The sequence below is a fragment of the Chelonoidis abingdonii genome, chromosome 1, assembly GCF_003597395.2.
Source record: "Chelonoidis abingdonii isolate Lonesome George chromosome 1, CheloAbing_2.0, whole genome shotgun sequence".
Lineage (NCBI taxonomy): Eukaryota > Metazoa > Chordata > Testudines > Testudinidae > Chelonoidis > Chelonoidis abingdonii.
In genome coordinates, this window is record NC_133769.1 from 159139419 (window position 1) to 159160608 (window position 21190).

Consider the following 21190-nt stretch of genomic DNA (forward strand, 5'->3'; position numbering starts at 1 on the left):
AACTTGGGCAGTATGCTCAGTTTTCCTTGTGCGTGAACATGATGGCGCTTTCTTGCTTCCATAGAGCATGGTGTATAATTCTCGCAAACACCATTGGTCACAACCTGTTGAGGACTGCTTCTTTATCCTCACACACCGGTGTTAGCATCTAGTAAAAGTTGCAACTATTGGCATAACGTGGATGGTACCCAAATTACTGAGCAGAGACTAATCTGGAGGCCCGGGAGAGGGAGTTTCTTTATTAGATTCGTTCAAATTTTATTTTGATATTCTCATGGTTTTTGCTGGACCGCACCGTATTTATCTTTCTGGTTAGGACGCTCTCAGAGTCTGTGTGATAGTGCCTAAGCGCAGAATGAAATCTGCCACAATAATTTGAAAAGCTCCTAACAGGCTAGAAATGTCTACATCTCTGCTTACGAGGAGGGTCGAGCGTGGGCATGTGTAACTGGGTCCTGTGGCACTTCCTGTAGGGCACCTTTCAGATGATATAGGCGCGATCTTTGGAGAGTATAATAAGCCGGGCCTAAGAGAGGGAATTGATAATGTGGGTTTGGATTGTGGAGCGTTCACAACATTGTCTGTTTAACAGAGATGGGTACTGCTCCTCCGCAAATTATTCAAAAACAGCTGCTCACGTGAAAGATCAGTACTTTTTATAGATGTGATGCCAAATTCTTAACTGAGTCATCACCTCACATTCAGAACTTCATCGAGGGATTCAGCTGGGCACCGGGACGTATAAGGCGCAGATGAAAATACATTTGTTCTGAGTGGCAGAGATATGCCGAAACTTCTGGAGTCATTAGCAGCAGCATCAGATACCCAAGGTGGGGAATGGTTTGGTTACTGTTTATTTCTTTCTGCAGGGGGGGGTGACGAGCTCAAGTTGATGGTTCCAGCGCCTGCCTTGGTTCTAGCTATCAATATTCTTCCTTTTCTCTAGTCCAAACCCAATTATCTCTTTATAGCTGGTGGGGGAACTCATGCGGGGACCCCAGCTTGCTACTTATTTACGGGCTCGGTATGGGCTTGCGTGAGCAGATTGTTTGCAAAAAGGACAGCACTACATATGAAGGTTGCTCCAGCAAACACTAGGCAAAAGGCGGGCATGTTAATTCATCAACTCTGCTGCAATTTCTAGACCGCACAGATACCCTCTAGAAAGCGCTTCGAAAGTGACAATAATTCTGTTCTGTACGCAAAAGATAACATCATCCTATAATTAAAATGTAAATTAACTTTAATAGTCTTTCTTGGTTATAGAAAGGATTTAGGAAAGGAGATGATGTCTGCATCATTCTTGCTTCGAAGGTTACTGCTTAAACCGGCCACATTTCTAGTTAAGGGTCAACAACAATACTTGCGCGATACGTTCGCTCGCATGGACATTGGCAGGCGTGTATTCATCTAAATTACATTATTAGGATATCGATTTGTGGGCCAGAATTCTCTCCCCGCAGTCTGATTATAATGCAGCAACTCACATGGCACAAGGACCAGATCTGTCAGCTGCAAATTTCCCAGTCAGAGTTTTCAGCTGGCATATTCTTAAGCTAGCTTCATTCTCCTAGTTCTCCCTCACCATTACACTGGCATAGAGGAGTGTGTAGGGTGTCTGCACATAGCGGGCACTTCTTTCACTGGCTGATGGCACATATATTCCCCTTTGCAGTGGTCCCCATAGAGGCTTGACAGCTGATCCAGTTATTTCAACTAGATGTGCACTGGGCAGCATCACTCGTCTTCACATCTACTTTCCTTCCTTATCACCAGGGATCGGGGTCTGGAAGCTAATACAGGGGCCACCTAGGCGGTGTCTCCAACTCAGGACAGGGGGTGAAGCTACACTCGATGGAGAGGATGAATGCAAGAGGACAAATACCACATATTTGCATGACACGGTATAGTGCCAATACAAGCCCTATTCGCCCGTCTCACTCTCGCATTCAGAGCACAACGATCAATTTGAGCAGTCATTAAGGCTGAAGTAGACCATCTTGCGCACACCATGATTCGCAATAAAACAAACACTACGCTTCACTGATAGCCGCTGCCGAAAATACAACATTCGTGGGAAAATCATTGCCAGATCAAAATTATTCATCCTGACACATAAAATTAACGTGACTCTCCTGTTGGTGTCAACCAGAACGGATAAGCTATGAGAACACGCCATAATCCCTGACTACCACACACTACCTGAACAGGATGGTGTTTGGAAATTCAGATCCAAACGCGGACTCTGAACCCTCTATTTCTGCTGTTCTTGTAATCATGAGTTAGGTTAATCTTACTGATAAAAATTCGAACTGAGTATGTTTGGGACATGCGATCTGTGTTGAATGTTGGCTATTTAGTTTCTCAGTATTGCGGGTATTATGTTAACAGACCAAATGCATTCCGGACTAAAACACCGTTCAAAGAGATTAGCAGGTCCAGCGCCAGTTTAGACAACAGCCAAACACAAAAGGATATGCTAAGCAACTTTACCCAGATTGCTTATGGAACAAGAATCTGGATCAATCATCTCACTTCAGTAGGTCCAATACAGAACCAAATGGCGGACCAAAAACTGGCAAACAAACACTAGAAATTTCCACGCTCGGATGATAGAGGTATACATCAGGCTTAGTCCTCTGGAGGTTGCCTGGACGAGCTGGAAGACATGAGGCAAGAGCGTACAATCATATATACATCGGCTATAAAGGAGAGTAAGCATCCAGAGACAATATTAGAGGCTAGTTGGACCCTGTTAGAAGGATATCAGCACACTATAAGACAACATGAGCTGAGAGGCTTCGGGAAAGCTCGACACCGTACTTAAGTGGAGCAGTACACTTAAACCCGGGAGTGGATCATCAAGTATGCCTCTAAGTTACAAGTAGTATGCTACTGAGGGTGCCTTGGCTGGTTCACTGTCGCTGATAATGCGAGAAATCTCAACTACTGTTTTACTCTGTCTTTACTTTTAAGCATACACAAGCAAAGTAAGAAAGTTTACAGAATGTCATGGCAGGGGAAAGGGCACTTGGTCAGACTTTCAAGTTCTGGGTGAGAGGTAAGGAGTAGGAAGCTGAGGAGAGAGGCTATTCTAATGAAGTGCGCGGAGACACGCCACAGACATTGTCGTGATCTAGAGGTGCTGACTTGTATTCCCTGGTCGCTACACGCGTGCTCCCGCTTCGAACCATGTCTCTTTGGCCACTAAGGATGCACTAAGGGGCCACATATGCTAAATTATTTTAATTGCCGTAAAGATTTGTAATGGGTTTTGTGTTGATTTCATCAAGTGCTGTCGAATCATGGCTTCAAATTAGTGCGGCGGCTGCACCTAAGCGAGGGAACGTGAGGAGAGACGGTTTTTTCCACAGAGGGGAAGTGAGAGGCAAATAATTGGTTTCGTCTTGGGTCAGTGTCCACAACCACATACTGATGCAGACATGGAGCAACAGCATGCATGGGTGTACGTTGACGATGTCTGATCAGCACGTTTGAGGGGGAGGGGCCTGGGAGGAGACAAATTGAATCGACACCTTCGTGAACGGGGGAACGAGAAGCGGGTTTGCCCAAAACCGAAGTGGGGGTTTACAACCAAAAAAAGCTTTTTTGGGGCCATATCGTGTTTCACGTGGGGATGGTTAGATGGTCGCGCATCTAAACAAGTAATCTAAAGAACGAGGCAAGCCCTTGTATGCTATGTGTTAGTATCAGGTTTTCTGAGACAATCACTGTATACAGTTGTGACAAAGGTTGGAAACAAGAAGTAGAGAGAGAGAGGATTGCGCCTTTGCGCTTATGTATTTCCTCAATGCGTGTGGAGCCATCGCTCAATAATTTGAGGGAGCTAGAAATCGTGTCGAAGAAGTAAATCTACTCTTCTGTCGTCTTTCTGGACATAGTTGCTCACGCTCTTTCCCTCATTTAGATAGTCGGGTAGGAAATGAACACAATATTATAGGCGGCAAGAGTGAGGAACCAGCGATCACGTGGTCGAAAAGAAAGTAGCTCCGAAGTTTTTTCACACACTGCGGAGGGGGGGTTGGGGCAATCATTTGACAACAGTTGCCTTCTAGAGGGGAGGGGTGGCACTAAGCTTAACTCCTGAGAATAATCTGGCGGGAGAAACAAGCGTTTCCGGCAGTACTGTAATCTTTGTGCCGGGCGGGGAGAAAGTGGCACAGTGACCGCCAGTTGGTAAATCCCCGCTCCACACACCTAACCCTTACACACACAGGGCAGACCGCCTCACCCTTCTTCTTTTGTGGGGGGGGATGTGCGGCTCCCCCCTGGAGTCCCACCAAAACTATGCCCGTACCCCGTCCCTTGAGCACCTTCCACTGCTGCTCCACCTCCTCTCTCGCTCTCTGCCACCTCCTCCCTGCCTTGAAGGGGTGAGTGATGGGCTGAGAGAGCAGGAGGGAGAAATGTTGGCGGAGGCTTTCGGGGAAGAGGGGTGATAGGCAGGGGGCACGAAGAGGTGCAGCGCATAGGGTAGGCAGGGCCAACAGGGAAGAGGCAGACGGGAGCTAGTCCTAAGTGCAGAGTGCGGGCGGGGGGCACTGGGTCCATTGGTTTAACACTCCCTTTTTTTTTCCCCCCATAATAAGGTGTAACAGGCCTCCGGCCCAGAGCATCCGCTACGAGAGCTTGTGCCTGTGAAACAGCATCTTAAAAAAATTAAGGCCTATCTCTGGTTCCAACATAGACACTAATAAGGCAGTTTTTTGTCAAGAGGGAATGGGATTTGCCCCAGTTGCCCTTGTAAAGTAAAACGCACGTCTCTTATCTTTGCTGTTGCCGTGTTGGTTTACTGTCTAGTTCGGTGCGCTGCACCTCCTCCGCCAGAAGTCGGCTGACATTTTCAGTAGTATCTGTAATCCTATATAGAACTATCAATTGTGGCCAGATAGTGAAGTTGAAATATGGCTAGGAGTGGGGATTCCATGATATGGCATGAAAAAAGACTCCTCCCGTTACACTAACCCATATAAAATACCTTCATCTCAAGCCTGAAATATAACATCTTATCAAAGTCTATAAGATGCAACTTTTCCGAGAAAATTTGAGGATGGAAAAATACGCAGCACGCTACAGATAAGATAAATGCAAAGACTCTAATAAATATAGACTATAACCACACAAATTACTACTAGGAATTTCACCATACATACAGCACTTAATAAAACCTAGAAACTAAAAGACAAGGCCTTCTACTTCAAACATTTCACATGATCAAAACATATGGTAGCCATATACTATCCTCAAGCCTACAGTAAACTACTTGGGGCAACCAATTAACTAAGGCCCGAAACAAATCACAGCAGTTTTCTGATTCATTTGTATATACACATTATCACGATAGCCAAAGAAGTATAAAAGGAGATTTTCTCGTTCGCTCATGTAGAGAGCTCTACTAAATCGCGACACGTCCAACCATACCCAGCATCACCTTACGAAAACTGGCAATACAAGCTGGCCAGCAGACCCAAGTTCACATAGTCTCGTTTTTAAAAAAGTTAACAAGTTAAAAGAGGCTTCCCACCTCTTCCCCTGAGAAAGAAAGCTCTGAAGTTGCTGAAAACACTAATACACACACAACCAGGTATTAGATGAGCCTATCACTCCTTTCCTATGCTTTGTTAAAAGCCCATTCACAAGACTCAAAAAGAGATGTGGCTTTTCCTGTTATAAGCTGTTTTCAGCCTTAAAGCAGCAGGGGGGTCAGCAACAGTGTGTCTAGTAAAAGCAGGTTGTGGAGCTTCACCTGATAAACAGCAGATTAGAAAAACAGTGCTTTATTATTCCCACAGTTGAGAGCACAACAGGTATTCACTGTCCCAACAGGAGGCCCATCCTGTGTTTCTCCCACAAGGCTCGGGATGGTGCCACTTGATTTGCTTCACCTGAGGGCTTGGCTACACCTGCAGGTGTGCAGCGCTGGGATTACAGCTGTCTTCGTACAGCTGTTAGGGAAAGCACTGCAGTGTGCCACACTGTACAGCTTACCAGCGCTGCAGTGTGGCCACATTTGCAGCATTGCAGCGCTGTTGGAGTGGTGCATTGTGGGCAGCTATCCCCCCAGAGAGCACCTTCCTCCCATTTTGCGCGTGGGTTGTGGAAAGGGACGTAAGGGAGCGGGTCATTCCGCTTCTATCCCAACGGCCTGTGGTGCATCGCTTCACATCCCAGCAAATCAACTGTTTTTCGTCCACTCGTTTGGTGCCATTGTTGAGTCCCCAACGTTTCTCTGTGCAGCGCTGTCTTCTGTGGGAAATGGGAGCCGAGCTGCTGAGGACTTTGCTGATGAGTTGTCGCCAGCACATACTCACGTTTGGCAGTTGAGCTATTCCTCCTAGCTCCAAAGTGACAGTGAGGAGTCCGATGATGAATGATATCGAGTCGCGTGACCGCGTATGACACTAAATGCTTGGCAGTCACGGATAATGTTCAGCACCGTGGAACGCCGCTTTGGGCTCGGGAAACAAGCACTGGAGTGTGGGATCACATTGTCAGGAATCTGGATGACGAGCAGTGCTACAGAAACTTTCGGATGAGAAAAGCCACTTCATGGGACGTGTGTAGGAGCTCACCCCCACCCTGCGGCGGAGAGTGAACGAGATTAAGAGCTGCCCTACCAGTGGAGCAGCGGGTGTCTATTGCAATCTGGAAGCTGGCAACTCCAGACGACAGCTACCGAGCAGTTGGGAAACCATTTCGAATGGAAAGTCGACTGTAGGATGGTTGATGCAAGTTTGCAGGGCCATTGATTGCATCCTGCTAAGAAGAACCGTAGGACTCTGGGGAACGTGCAGGACATCTGGATGGCTTTGCACAAAGGGTTTCCCTAACTGTGGAGGGCGATAGATGGACGCATATTCCTATTCCTGGCCCACCAACCCACCTAGCATCCGGTACTTAATCGGAAGGGGTATTCTCTATGGGTTCTCCCAGGCGCTTGTGGATTCAGGTGTATTTCATCATTGACATTTACACATCTGGCCTGGAAAGGTGCATGATGCAACGCGTCTTCGAACATGATGGCCTGTTTCAGAACGCTGCAGCTGGCACTTTTTTTCCCAGACCAGAAATTCATACAGTAGGGATGTCGAAATACCATTGTATACCTTTCGGAGACCCCTTACCACCTACCCCGTTAATGCGCCTTGGCTTATAAACCGTATACCAGGGAACCTGAAACAGGACAAGACCCGTTCAACTTACAGGCTGAGCCGGTGCCTCCGAGATGATCTGTGGAGTGGTGCTTTGGATCCGTTTAAAAGGCACTGGGGATCTCTGTTAAAAATGAGAGCGCAAGAGACTGGGGGGAAAACGCATCCCTCTCTGCGGTTATATCCAATGTGCTGACCCTCAATAATTTTTGTGACAGGAAGCTGAAACTTGTCAGTGACTTGAATGACCTCCGAGGATTTCAAGCCTGGGAGGCTGAATTTCAACAGGCCCAGAGAGCAGGTGGCTACTAGAGAGGCCAGCACAGGGCTACACTGGATTAGGATCTGAGGGGAGGAATTTGAAGGCAAAAAACCAACAGTAAAAAACCGTTTGGTGCCCTTGCAGGGAGTGAAGTGCAGTGTTAAAATGATCTTGCACGTGCCTGTTTGTTTTTTTTTTTTTTTTTTCCAGGGGCTACGGTATCTCACTTTTCTGCAATAAAAAAACCCCCCGTGTTTTAAAATCCCAAGAATTCATTTAATGAAAAGAAAAATAAACTAAAAAAGGGCAAGGCGGGTGGGTGGGGATCTGTACAGTCAGAGGTTGAATATGCCTTGCCTGGAAAGAGTGCGCTGTGCAATGACTGCTGGCACTTCAGGAGTGAAAATGCTGCATGGTGATGGGGGTGAGTTACAAGTGGTAAGGTTCGTAGGTTCTCTCAGGGCTGGGTAGTGGAACGTACAGTGTTGGGGAGCAGCTTGTGGGGGAAGAACCTGGATCTGGCAGAAGGGGGTTGAGAGCTGACAAATTGGGGCACAGGGAGAAAAAGAGCTTTGGGGAAACTGGAGGGGGGGGGGAGGGCGGCAACGTAGTGGGCTCTGCCTGCATGGCTTAACAATGACTGGGATACAGTCGAGTCTGGGCCCGCACAGCCAAGCAATGCTTATCAGACGGCTACCGTCGTGTGTGCTTTTCTTCTTTCTCTTAGGGGCCACTGTTGCCTTTCTCCTCTTCTCCTTTTTCCCTCCACCTGGCTTGTTTATTGCATTTTTTTCCCTCCAAAGTCCTGGCAGTTTTTTACTACCTCTTTTTGGCAGACTGAACTCATTCATGAACTGCTTTTTCCACACAACCATATCTACTTCTCTTTTTGCTTTTCCATGGCTGCTTCTCCCTTCAGGTTTGTAGCCTCTCAGGCAGCTCTTCTATTTTACCGGCGTCGATCGAATTCAAGGGACATCTATAGAAAGAACAAAAATTGAACATTAAAGCAGAGGCAGCATTGTGTATAATCAACAAGTGAAAGGAGTTTAAACAAGTCTCACTTTTTAGCATACTTGTCCACATACCAAAACAGAGGCAGGGGCAACGAGAAGCCCACCAGGCGAGTCGGGGAAGAAATGTGTGTGTGAATGGGAGGATGGATGCCGTAAGCGAGGTAAGTGTAGATCTGAAACGATATCGTCGGCTGGCTTCTTTTACGGCGTCTTGGCTTATTGGCGGGTCACGCACACTGAAGGGACTTGATTGTCAGGGCTTAAAACTGGGTTTTTTCTCCTGTGTGGTTGGGGAAAGCAAAACAGAAGCTGCCAAGGGGGAGCCTACAATCTGAAAACCTATCCCAACTCACGTGTTGCCACAGGAGTTTCACTCACTGAAGATAAGCTCTTGTGCTGTGAGTCACGCCTGGGAAGCAAGGGAGGGGGCGGTTTGCTGCAGCTATGGGCTGCATTCCGCCTGGCCCCCTATACAGCTTGCCTGTGTGCAGCAAATGGTCCCCCGCCACACCCTCCTCGCAGGCAAGCAGTGGCACGGACGTGTTAAGAGCCTGTCTGGGGAACAAAGAACCACAAGGTGGCTCTCCTATAAAAACTTGCTGCCAAGCGGCATGCCCACACTTCCTGGTGCAGAAAAACTTTGTGGAAAGAGATTTACCGCGAGTGCGATTAAACCAGCGACGTGATAGACCCAGCATCAGCGCGCCATTCCAAATCAAGCCCTAGGCATGCATGCATGACAGCCAATAAACGCCTCTCCCGCCAACCCAAACCATTTCCTATCCTGAAGAATAAACAGCTGCTTACCCCCAAACCCCCGCTCACCTCTCTTCATTCTGCTTTCTTTCTTTCTTCCTAAAAGCAAACAGTTTCAGCTGCTGCGCCATGGCATACCTCCTCTTCCTGCCCCTGCCCCCCTTGAGAAAAGAGCTCCTGGCTGGGCATGGCCTCCCCAGGGAACTCCGAGGTGTCCTCTACCCACCGCCCAGTACCCTCAACTTCCCCCCGGGGATTCCCCCCACTCCAGCACACTCCTTCCTCTCCCCTCCTCCTCGCTTCTTGGAACTGGCGCATTCATGGTCGTCGTCTTGAAATTGCATGGGTCACCTCCGCCAAGTATCCGCGTCAGGGCTCCCCTTATAAAAATGACAGTCGTGACAGAAACACCTCCTGCGCGGCGATTTCCCGCGGACTTGCAATAGCACTCCCGCAGCTCCTTCACTTTAACGCTGCACTGGCAGCGAAAAACCGGGCGGTCTCCCGGTCATGGCCCTTTCTCAGGCAGCCCCTGAAGCATCGTGCCATAGTATCATAATTCTGTAATGGCTGGAGGAAATGCGCAGCTTCTGACTGCAACAGCTCCTCACCTCCAAACAAACACTGATGAGGTCCATTCAAAAACTTGCCATGCTCCAATGCTGGGGCTTGGTTTGTCAATGGAGGCATGGTCACGTGACCTGGAAGATTCACTGATTCACTCCAACACCTGCTCGAGACACAGAAGGGGATTTTTAAAAAAAAAATCCTGTTAGGGCGCATTTAAGGGCGGGTTTAACCTTGAGGCCAAGCTGTAGAGTGCGAACTGATTTCGAGCATGGAGTGGCTGAACAGGCATTCTGGACTCTGGGATACCTCCGAATACCTCAGAAGCCAATAACAGCGCTTTTGGTGGCCACACTTGCGGAGCAGCGCTGCATCACCAGCGCTGCAATCCTTATACCCGAGGCAGAGCAGGAGTACAACCAGCGCTGCAGCCAGGGAGATGCAGCGCTGTATATGCCTTGCAAGTGTGGACGGTGAGTAAGTTGCAGTGCTGGTGGTGGGTTTACAGCGCTGCAACTCTCCAGTGTAGCCAAGCCCTGAGAGAAACAACAAAATCACATTCACATTGAGGCCCATAGGTGTGATGACTATAAACCCTTGTTTACTGTTCCAGGAAATGTTGATTATGGTGAACAATGGGGGTGATCACTGTGGGCAACACTATTGCAGGGAGTCCAATGCCTCATTCAACAGAGAGCAAAACTGGATAGTGAAATGGGTGTGGCGTGTGTATATGGGGCCTCATTACAGTTCTATAAAAGCAGCAAAGAGTCCTGTGGCACCTTATAGACTAACAGATGCATTAGAGCATGAGCTTTCGTGGGTGAATACTTCGTCTGATGTGGGTACTCACCCACGAAAGCTCATGCTCCCATACATCTGTTAGTCTATAAGGTGCCACAGGACTCGTTGCTGCTTTTACAGATCCAGACTAACACGGCTACCCCTCTCATACATTACAGTTCTACTTACTTTGCACAGATCTAATGTCATTGGTGTGAAATGAATTCAAAACCTTGAATTGAAGTCAGTGTTTTATTGGTCCCTCCCCATTCCTTGGCAGGATTAACCCACTGTCCCATTTTAGATCGCTAGCAGAGCTACTAGTTTTAGGTGCTGGGGTCACACTTTCAAATGGGCTTGCACTCAAACCCCCTTGTTCGGCTGTACAGATGGGGTAATTGCCAGTCCATCTAGCTGATCAAATCACTCTGCTTTTCTAAACCACCCCTCACTACAGTTTGTAGGTGGTGAGACACAGCTACAATTCACAGCAAGTTCTATCCAACACAAGACCTCAAACCCTTTCCCCACCATCAGTCCTTGCATGTTGCAGCCTGATGACCTACTTTTGCATGCTGGGGAAGGAGATGAAGGAAAAGTAGGAAGAGAAATTGCGAGGAGGAGGGGAAGAAGAGGTGAGTATCCAGCCAGAACAGCATCTTTCATTGCTCACAGACCGACCTGGCACGTTGTCTCTAGAGAAGCAGACTGCAGTCCCAGAGAGTGACAGGAGTACAAGGGGCAGCCTAAATCGTCTAACCCAGTGATTTCCCTACACCTCCCCTAAGGGGGGTGTACACCCTTCCTGGATTTCCCCAATCCCCCCTTTCCCCCCAGTTTTGTGAAGTAGTTACACGTCAAACCTGGTGGCTGAACTTTGCAACTTTGTCCTCACTCATAACTGTTTCACATTTGGGGGAAATGCAAACCTTTGAGTCACCGGCACTGCTATGGGTACTCGCATGGCCCCACAGTATGCCAACATTTTTATGGCTGACTTAGAACAACGCTTCCTTAGCTTTCGTCCCCTAATGCCCCTACTCTACACTGATGACATCTTCACCATCTGGACCCATGGAAAAGAAGCCCTTGAGGAATTCCACCATGAATTCAACAATTTCTATCCCACCATCAACCTCAGCCTAGACCAGTCCACACAAGCGATCCATTTCCTTGACACTACAGTGCTAATAAGCAATGGTTACATAAACATCACCCTATACTGGAAATCTACTGACCACTGTACTTACCTACATACCTCCAGCTTCCATCCAGGACACACCACATGATCCATTGTCTACAGCCAAGCTCTAAGATACAACCACATTTGCTCCAATCCCTCAGACAGAGACAAACACCTAAAGATCTTATCAAGCATTCTTAAAACTACAATACCCACCTGCTGAAGTGAAAAAACAGATTGACAGAGCCAGAAGAGTACCCAGAAGTCACCTACTACAAGACAGGCCCAACAAAGAAAATAACAGAACGCCACTAGCCGTCACCTTCAGCCCCCAACTAAAACCTCTCCAGCGCATCATCAAAGATCTACAACCTATCCTGAAAGATGATCCCTCACTCTCACAGATCTTGAGAGACAGACCTGTCCTCGCTTACAGACAGCCCCCCAACCTGAAGCAAATACTCACCAGCAACCACACACCACAGAACAAAAACACTAACCCAGGAACCTATCCTTGCAACAAAGCCCGATGCCAACTCTGTCCACATATCTATTCAAGTGACACCATCATAGGACCTAATCACATCAGCCATGCCATCAAGCGGCTCATTCACCTGCACATCTACCAACGTGATATATGCCATCATGTGCCAGCAATGCCCCTCTGCCATGTACATTGGCCAAACCGGACAGTCTCTATGCAAAAGAATAAATGGACACAAATCAGGACATCAGGAATCATAACATTCAAAAACCAGTAGGAGAACACTTCAACCTCTCTGGCCATTCAGTAACAGATTTAAAGGTGGCAATTTGCAACAGAAAAGCTTCAAAAACAGACTCCAACAAGAAACTGCTGAACTTGAATTAATATGCAAAACTAGATACAATCAATTTAGGCTTAAATAGAGACTGGGAATGGCTGAGCCATTACACACATTGAATCTATTTCCCCATGTTAAGTATCCTCACACCTTCTTGTCAAACTGTCTTAAATGGTCATCTTGATTATCACTACAAAAGTTTTTTTTTCTCCTGCTGAGAATAGCTCATCTTAATTAATTAGCCTCTTAGAGTTGGTTGGGCAACTCCCATCTTTTCATGTTCTCTGTATGTCATATATATATCTCCTCACTGTATGTTCCATTCTATGCATCCGATGAAGTGGGCTGTAGCCCACAAAAGCTTATGCTCAAATGTGTTAGCCTCTAAGGTGCCACAAGTACTCCTGTTCTTTTTGCTGATACAGACTAACACGGCTGCTACTCTGAAACATGCCAATTTAGTGACTGTTTGGAAATTTGAATTGAAATTGAAACATTAATACACACTTTAAAAGCATATACAGTGTATGATAAAATACATAGATCTGAAAAAGTATAATAGATTTCAAAAGTATGAACATAGATTAGCTTCCTTATACAGATGACGTTTTTATGACAATGTCAGTGCATTCATTTCAATGATGTTGGCCAACCTAATAATTTCAAATGATGTTTTGTAAGCAAAGTCTAAATGAGCTCTCCCTGACAGCTCTCCTTGATGAGCTGGGGGTTAGGGGGAAAGGCTTCAGGACAAGATTGTATTTGCATTCACACCTAATCTACCTAGGTATCCAGCAAACAGCTGTGTTGCCCAAGTGATAGATTTTGGCTGGGGTTGGGTTACAAATCACTTGAATGCAGGGGGTGGGAAATGAAATGTTGTTCTTATTGTATGAGTAAAGGTCAGTAGAACTGTACTTAGCCTGTGCTGATTGACCTCTATTGTATCCCCCTTTAGTCGTCTCTTTTCTAAGCTGCAAATTCCCAGTCATTTTAATTTCTCCTCCTGTTTCATACCCCTAATCATTTCAGTTGCCCATCTCTGTACCTTTTCCATTTCCAATATATCTCTTTTGGGATGGGGTGACCAGATCTGCACACAGTATTCAAGGTGTACACAAACCATGGATTTATATGGAGGTGATATGATATTTTCTGTCTTATTATCTACCCCTTCTTAATGATTCCCAACATTCTGTTTGCTTTTTTGGCTGCCACTGCACATTGAGTGAATGTTTTCAGAGAAGTCTCCAAGATCTCTTTCTTGAGTGGTAACAGTTAATTCAGACTCCTTCATTTTGTATGTATAGTTGAGATTGTTTTCCAGCGTGCATTTCTTTGTATTTATCAACATTGAATTTCACCTGCCATTTTGTTGCCCAGTCACCCAGTTTTGTGAGATCCCTTTGTAACTCTTCGCAGTCTGCCTGGGACTTAACTCTCTTGAATAGTTTTGTATCATCTGAAAATTTTGTCACCTCACTGTTTACTCATTTTTCCAGATCATTATGAGTATGTTGAACAGTACTGGTCCCAGTACAGACCCTTCTGGGATACCACTATTTATCTCTCTCCATTCTGAAAACTGATAATTTATTCCTACTCTTTCTTTCCCATATTTTAACCAGTTACTGATCCATGAGAGGACTTCCCTCTTATCCCATGATGGCTTATTTTTCATGCCAATTTAAATTAAATACATTTAAAAAAAATAATATTTTTTAGAAATCTAGACCTGTTATGTGTAACTTGCGTTATCCTTATGTTAAATTTGCATTATCCTAACAAAACATTTACTTTATTCATATCTCTTTTCTATATCTCATTGGCCCTGACACCCCCCCCCCCGTAAATTCGAACACCTCCCCTAATTTCAGTTCCTGGGGAAACTACTGATCTAACCATGGAAAGAAAATAGGCTGGGAAAATAGGTGGGTGGGAGCCCTTATTTTGGGCATTGGTGGGAGACTGTTCCATGTTGGGCGCATTAAAGAAATGAATAATAGCACTTGGATCTTCCATGCTGTTTACATTGCTTATCTTCTGTATATACTGTAATGGACACCTTCTTCCAGTCTCTTCAGTTTATGCATTACATCTGCTTAGACTTAGTCACACGCACTGACCCACATGTAATTTAAAGCCACTTGCATATCACCTGGCAGGCTGTCTTGTAACCCAGGCTTTAAGGTCAGAGGAGAGGAGTGTGTCAGAAAAAGCAACTAGCAAGAGGGCGAGTAAAGTGTGTCACCTCCTAATTGGTGTAATTTCCAGGACAGAGAAGCTAGAAGCTGAAATTAATCTCCCTTGGAGTCAAGGTCCCTTGCACTAATTTATCACTGTGTAACTTACACTACCTTACACATTACAGTATCTTAACACATCACCTCTGAATTTGTCCTGCAGTGCCTTTAGCTCTGTACCATTGCAATCAGTTTTTCATATCCAGTCTTCAAGACTTTACTGTCAAATTGTAACACTACCAATCCACTGATTAGAAAATAGCTCTCCTTCTTTTCAGTATGTCATTGTGTAGCCTTGCTGCCTCCCTTTTCATTTGGAGCCCTTGGGATACAGAGCCATCTTTGACTGGCAAGGAGCGATCTAGAGTTGAGGAGCAAAGTAAAGAATGCTCCAGACTGCCAGTTGGAGAGAGAGTTTTTCTGATTAGCACTCTGAAGTGAATCACTGTTTTTGGGAGAGAAATGGGCCTAAATCCAGGACCTGAACATCTTTGAATTTTGGAGAAAGTTCAGACCTTGATTCAAACTTTGCAGCTTGGGCCCAAGGTTCAGGGCTGTATTTCCAGTAGTATTAGTCCTTATATTTCATGTCACTTCTGTCTTTCAGGTTTTTTCACTATACCTTCTTGTCCATTTCTAGGTTGCGTTACCAGGGATATTTTGGGGGAGTAACTGCTCTAACAAGGGATCAGTTTTCCAAGGTGAATGGATTCTCTAACAATTACTGGGGCTGGGGTGGAGAAGATGACGACCTCCGAATCAGGTAACCAAATGGCTAGTGGGAAATGGGTGTATGTGGTATGGTATAGGATTCGGATGAATGGGATATCTGCCGATAATATCCCAAGTGTGACTTAACATGAGCAGTTCAGTTCAGAAGGAATAGGGAAGGGAATGTACCACTGGAAGTTCCTGAGATATGAAGAGTAAACGAGTCAGGGAATTTGCAATGCGCGTGGCAGGGTATTACTGGCTGATCAGCAGTGTGTTATTGGGTGCTGGAATCGAGATGACACTTGATTGTGGTTGTGTCTGGCAGCAGGATACTTACATAGCTGTGCTCTCTGGGTGATGGGGAAATGATTGATTTCACCGAGAGCAGAAGCGTTAATTCTGGGTAGGATTTTCAGCATTGTTTTCTTCTGTGTATCCAGAAGAGGGGCATCTCTTGAGAATCCTCCTCAGGGCTGCAGTGGAAGCAGTTACATCTGTATTCTGCTCTTTGTCTCTGTATTAAACGTACTGCTCTCTTTTGAGCCTCCTCCTAAAGGAAGTTCTGTGAAGAGAGTCTGAGGATGCAATTGAGTGTGTCTCATTCATTTGACAATTTACTGCTGTATTCAGTCAAGAAGCCTTAGGGCTTCAACTCCTCAAACCCTATTTAGCTTTCTGACTGCAAGCTAGATGCTCTTTCAGCTGCTTTGGTGACAAATAGACCTGGGTACTTCCCAATTCTGTGGCCATGAAATTTGCTTTCGAACTCTCCACTTGCAGGAGGATTGTGTTCCATACACTTTTATTTAAAAAACAAAACATCCAAAATGTTCAAAGGTGGGTGCCTGAAGTTAGGCTCTTACTTGAAGTACCTCACATACATATGCATTTATCTAGTACTTGTTGTTGCAAAGAGACCCTTCAAAATGTAAAGAGGTTAAACTGATGCGATGATGTGTGTCTCAGTCTGCAGACAGCCTGAAACAATAGTTCAAGAGGTGCCAACTGCCCAGTTACTGCAGTAAGATGTTCACTCTGAACTCTAACGATGAATGTGAACCTATTGACTTCATTGGGGCCAGAATATCAATATTATTATTTCCTTGTCCATGTGCCTTGGTCCTTCTGACAGCCAGTTTGTGTGTTTATCTCGCTGTGCTAAACTGCCTCCCCCATTGCCAAAATCCACAATGGGTTCCCTACCTTAGTAGTTGACACCTTTAGCTTCCCTCTAACTTCTTCAATGCCATTGGGTTTTCAATGTAAAAGCCTGTAGCTCATTGAAAATGGAATGGGCAGCATAAAATAATGTGAGTTTAATATCAAAATAAATAATAATAGAGTTAAATATGCATTCCATAGACAGACTAGACTGTGGTGTTTTTAATTTTCCTGGTGATACCCTGGCATTTTCAGCTGTCACCTGAGAGCCTTAGAATCCAGGGCCCTGCCACAGAAGTTGGGCCAAGTTCACTGTAGAATGAATGAGGCCTTGCCATAGACTCCCTGGATGAATACAGCCAACATGAAACAGACGGCAAGGCTAGAGAGAATGGCTGTTTAAATGCTCTGTAGTATAATGTGTTTAAACCCCTCAAATAAGCCATACTAGCGTAACAATTAATTGCTTGTGGTCAAAAGGAATGGGTGACTGGAGCCCTAACTGAGTGCTCTGTGAGAGATGAGAAGTTTGCTGGGCTCCATTTCTATGGTGGAGTGTGGTGTGGGGGAGAGAGGAGGGTGTGTCTGAGTTCTTTGGGGGTGTGGCTCTCTGTTCTGTCTATATACATGTTTTAGCTCTCCATCATCCTCTAGGTGCCCTTGAGAAGTCTGTGACCCTCTTCTTGCCATGCTTACAGGTACTGTTCTGCTCACTGTTATGTTATTACTTTCAGGGTTGAGATGCAGAAGATGAGGGTGATACGGCCACCCCCTGATGTAGGAAAGTATACGATGATCTTCCACACAAGAGACAGAGGCAATGAGGCGAATGGAGAAAGGTGAGTAAGGACAAGCACTCCATTCCACACCCTCTCCCTGTAGGGGAAGACAGAACCGACTGATGGCACAGCCTCTCTCCTGCTAACACCATCTGGGAAAGTGCTTTCTGCAGTGTCCTTCTCCTGTGAGCCTTATAGGAGAAAGAGGCTAACTATCTAGGCTTGATCCTGGAGACCACTGCATGGTATCTGAGCACCTCTTAAAATTGTGCACATAAATGGCTCCCCTTTCCCCCCCACCCGCAACAACTAAGACAGAGTTACAGTTACAGGCACATATCCATCATTTGGGTGCAAATTGCCTTTCAAGTCTCAAAGGTTAGAAAGCCATGAGTTTTCATGAAATTATAGGTTCCTGTACATGTGAGTCTGATCCTACTGAGGGAAGGGAAAGCAGGACTTTATGCTTCCCAATACACATGCACACATGAGAACAGATGTAAAACTGGGTGAAAGGAACACAGTCTTTAAAGTGCTCTCACTTCTCCTTCGGATCCCCCAATAGCATTGGTGCAGGGTAGAGCTTGATGCTCCTCTGCTGTGAATTGTAATGGCATCTCCAGCTCTGGAGTAGGGGTTTCTTAACTCCACAGTCCTATAAATATTTTTTTCTCTGGTTGTATCCTTAGGATGAAACTCTTGCGGCAGGTGTCTCGAGTGTGGAAAACAGATGGGCTGAACTCCTGTTCCTATAAATTGCTCTCGGTGGAGCACAACCCTTTGTACATAAATGTCACAGTGGATTTCAGCATGCCACCCAAGATGTCGTAACAGTATTTCCTGTAGTTTCTAGGAGACGGAAATAGATCTTCCGCTTGAGGTAGCTGCTGCAATGACTGGAAAGGCAGCGTTCTGCCGGAAGGGGTCCCCCAGCAGCACAGAGACAGTGCAGAGAAAATAGCTTCTTTCATCCTTTCTAATTGTTTGGTTACAAATTTTGTTTTGTGGCAACGCCGTGCGTTAAGCAGGGGACCTGGACTGACTGAGTGGATATGTCGCCGTGCCTGTTTGTTTTCACTGGGATATTTAGAAAATCTATTTGTTTGGACTGTTGGCTTTTTATTGGCCTTGTTGGGAACATGAACTAGACCCACTGAAAGGCCTCAGCTCCAGTAGCTGTTTTCAAACCTTCTGCAATTAGAGAGCAGGACACAGGAGCCAACACTGCCGTGTCTTCTAAAGGAGTGCGACGGTGTTATCATACAAAGTGCAAGAATAGTTCATAGCCTAAAGTCTTGTTTAGAAAGGCTGATTTGATCTCAGCCTGGGTGCGCGAGGAAAGGGAGAGGGAAGTAATCTGCAGCCACATTGAAGAGAGTTTAAAAACTCTCAATAAAATACAACCCATTTCACTCCAAAGGATTCCCTTGTCCTTCATCAATTCAATTCAGTACCTAGTGGGAGTACTCAAGAGTTCTGTGGATATATGAAAGGCTCACTTATTTCTGCAGCAAGACTGTAATAAGGACACTAGTATGGTTATCACCTTTCTACTGTGCCAGTCTGGGCTGGGCATTGAGGGAATACACACAAATAAGTCATGTGTAAAATGGATTGAGACTACCCCCCGTTTCTTGTTTCCGAGACACTGTTAGCCTGGTGCTCAGTGTGGCACAAATACCCAGCAAGGTAATGACTTGACTTTTTGTAGTTCTTGCTTTAAAAAAAAAAAGAGGTTGATTTGTGGATAAACTGGTTAGCAGTTGCGGTAAATTGCAAGTTTTCCCACTGCAAATGCATGGGAGTGTTATAAGCCCCTTCTCTACAGCAGCAGACAACACTGTGTTGGTGCTTGAGGGGTGGATGTTGGTTGCAATCAATAAATGTAAGATCATAGTCTTCTCAAGAAGAAAAAGCTTTGATTCTGATGTTTGTTATATTAATTCCTCCAGGAAGCAGTAATTTATTACCTAGAAACTTAAATGTTAAAAACCATGCTCATGGTAGCGTGAAGTCTAAAGAATTATTTCCTCTGGCTAGTTGCTAAGCATATTCATTCTATCCTGCAGAGGAAAGACTCAGGGTATGGCTACACTCACACTTTACAGCGCTGCAACTTTTGCGCTCAGGGATGTGAAAAAACACCCCCGAGCGCTGCAAGATACAGCGCTGTAAAACCTCAGTGTAATCAGGGTGGCAGTGCTGGGACCCATGCTCCCAGCGCTGCACGCTACATCTGTAGAAGATGTGGTTTATGTGCAGCGCTGGGAGAGCTCTCTCCCAGTGCTGCCGCTCCGACCACACTCACACTTTGCTTTGAAATTCCAGGTGTAGCCATACCCTCAAGCTGTTACGGCTTACTGCTTTTAAGAACAGTGTCCATCTTGGCCCCCGAGTTTGCCAACTGCATCCATTTGCTCTTCAGATTAGCTCTGAAATTACTAATATTTTGGAATGTACCAAAAATTGCTGAGATTTTAAAACCAGTACCAGATTTTTCACTGCCACTGTTTCCTGTTGTTGCTGATGGTTAGGCAGGTGGTTTTTTGAGGGGAGAGAGAATAAACACTCCCACTCCATCTCCCCTATGCAAACCTGTCCCAAAAGCAGCCCTTGCTCAAGCCCACCAGGGCTGAACAGGTTGACCACATACAGTGAGGTCACAAAGGGGGCAGGACCTTCCAGACACTCTGCTTCAATCTGAAAAGTTAGATTTTTTTACATTTTTACCTTTTTCCTCAAATCAAGCAAATGGGCCAAGTTTTACATTTCAGTCATTCATGCTCTCACTGTATTGTGTGCCTAGAATGGTTTTATAATGGAGAAAGTGTGGAGGGTTTTCCTAACTTACTCCTCAAAACCTATGATTTTACTTGAAGGTGTTTTTGGGTTTGGTTTTGTTTTCCAATTCTGTCAAAAAGCAAGAGACCACATCTTGAAAACTTGAGACAAAAGGTTAATGTTTGAAAAATTAAAAGTGTTTGGCAGTGAAAATTAGAAGTGATGTATAATGGAAATAGCAGATGCTTGCTATCATTAATGCTATAAAAGCTGAGACACTGCTCCACCATGAACACTTTGAAAAGTAAATGCCATCATATGCTGCCATCTGCTGTTTCCCCCTGAACACTGCAGCAATAACTGCTCCTTTTGGTAAGGAAGCTGCAGCTGTCAAAAGTGTCTGCTTCATGCAGGGGAGATCAGCAGCCCAGAGGAACTCTATCCCACCACACATTCTGGTATGGCTATGACACAAGGACTTCCTCATCCCGGGGCTAGTAGACTTCATATGGTGGAGAATATGATATAGGCTGAAGACTGAATACAAAGCAGTTGCTCTGGAGAAATTGTTTTTAGAACAGACTAATCTTTAAAGCCCTCTAATGACAAAAGGAAATTAAACTGTATTTGCATTTTGTTTGGTCCTCTTGTTCCCCCCTACAGAATGCTACCACCAGTCTACACTGAACAGGAAGGCAAAAAAGACTTAGCAAGTGCAGAAGACAGTCGTCTTTATTAATGGTATTCCTCAGCTGGTTGTGCATGCCAGAACTTATGCTCTGTCTAGTAGTTTCTGGATGCACTTGAGAAGTTGGTTAGTGATAAATTCTGTTTTAATAGGCATAGGACATAAACTAGAACAGCTTGGTAAGGCATAGAGAAAGAGCAAATAGAGATAGTTGAGACATTGAGGCTTTTAATCCTAATGTGCGCAGATTCAGACCCTGCT

At 45.4% G+C, this 21190-nt stretch overlaps 1 protein-coding gene across 8 annotated transcripts in view; it reads left to right on the forward strand.

The window, feature by feature from the left end:
* B4GALT4 (beta-1,4-galactosyltransferase 4) overlaps positions 1-19388 on the forward strand; it is a 53323-nt gene extending 33935 nt beyond the window's left edge. For 6 of the 8 annotated variants that reach the window (XM_075072057.1, XM_075072067.1, XM_075072059.1 and 3 more), the window contains 3 exons: positions 15447-15569; positions 17416-17520; positions 18150-19388. In XM_075072057.1, coding sequence (XP_074928158.1) covers positions 15447-15569; positions 17416-17520; positions 18150-18291 — 370 coding nt within the window. In that variant the 3' untranslated portion in view covers positions 18292-19388. The remainder of the gene's footprint in view (positions 1-15446; positions 15570-17415; positions 17521-18149) is intronic. The other 2 variants (XM_075072068.1, XM_075072072.1) reach the window with 1 other exon arrangement.
* Positions 19389-21190: the final 1802 nt, after the last annotated feature.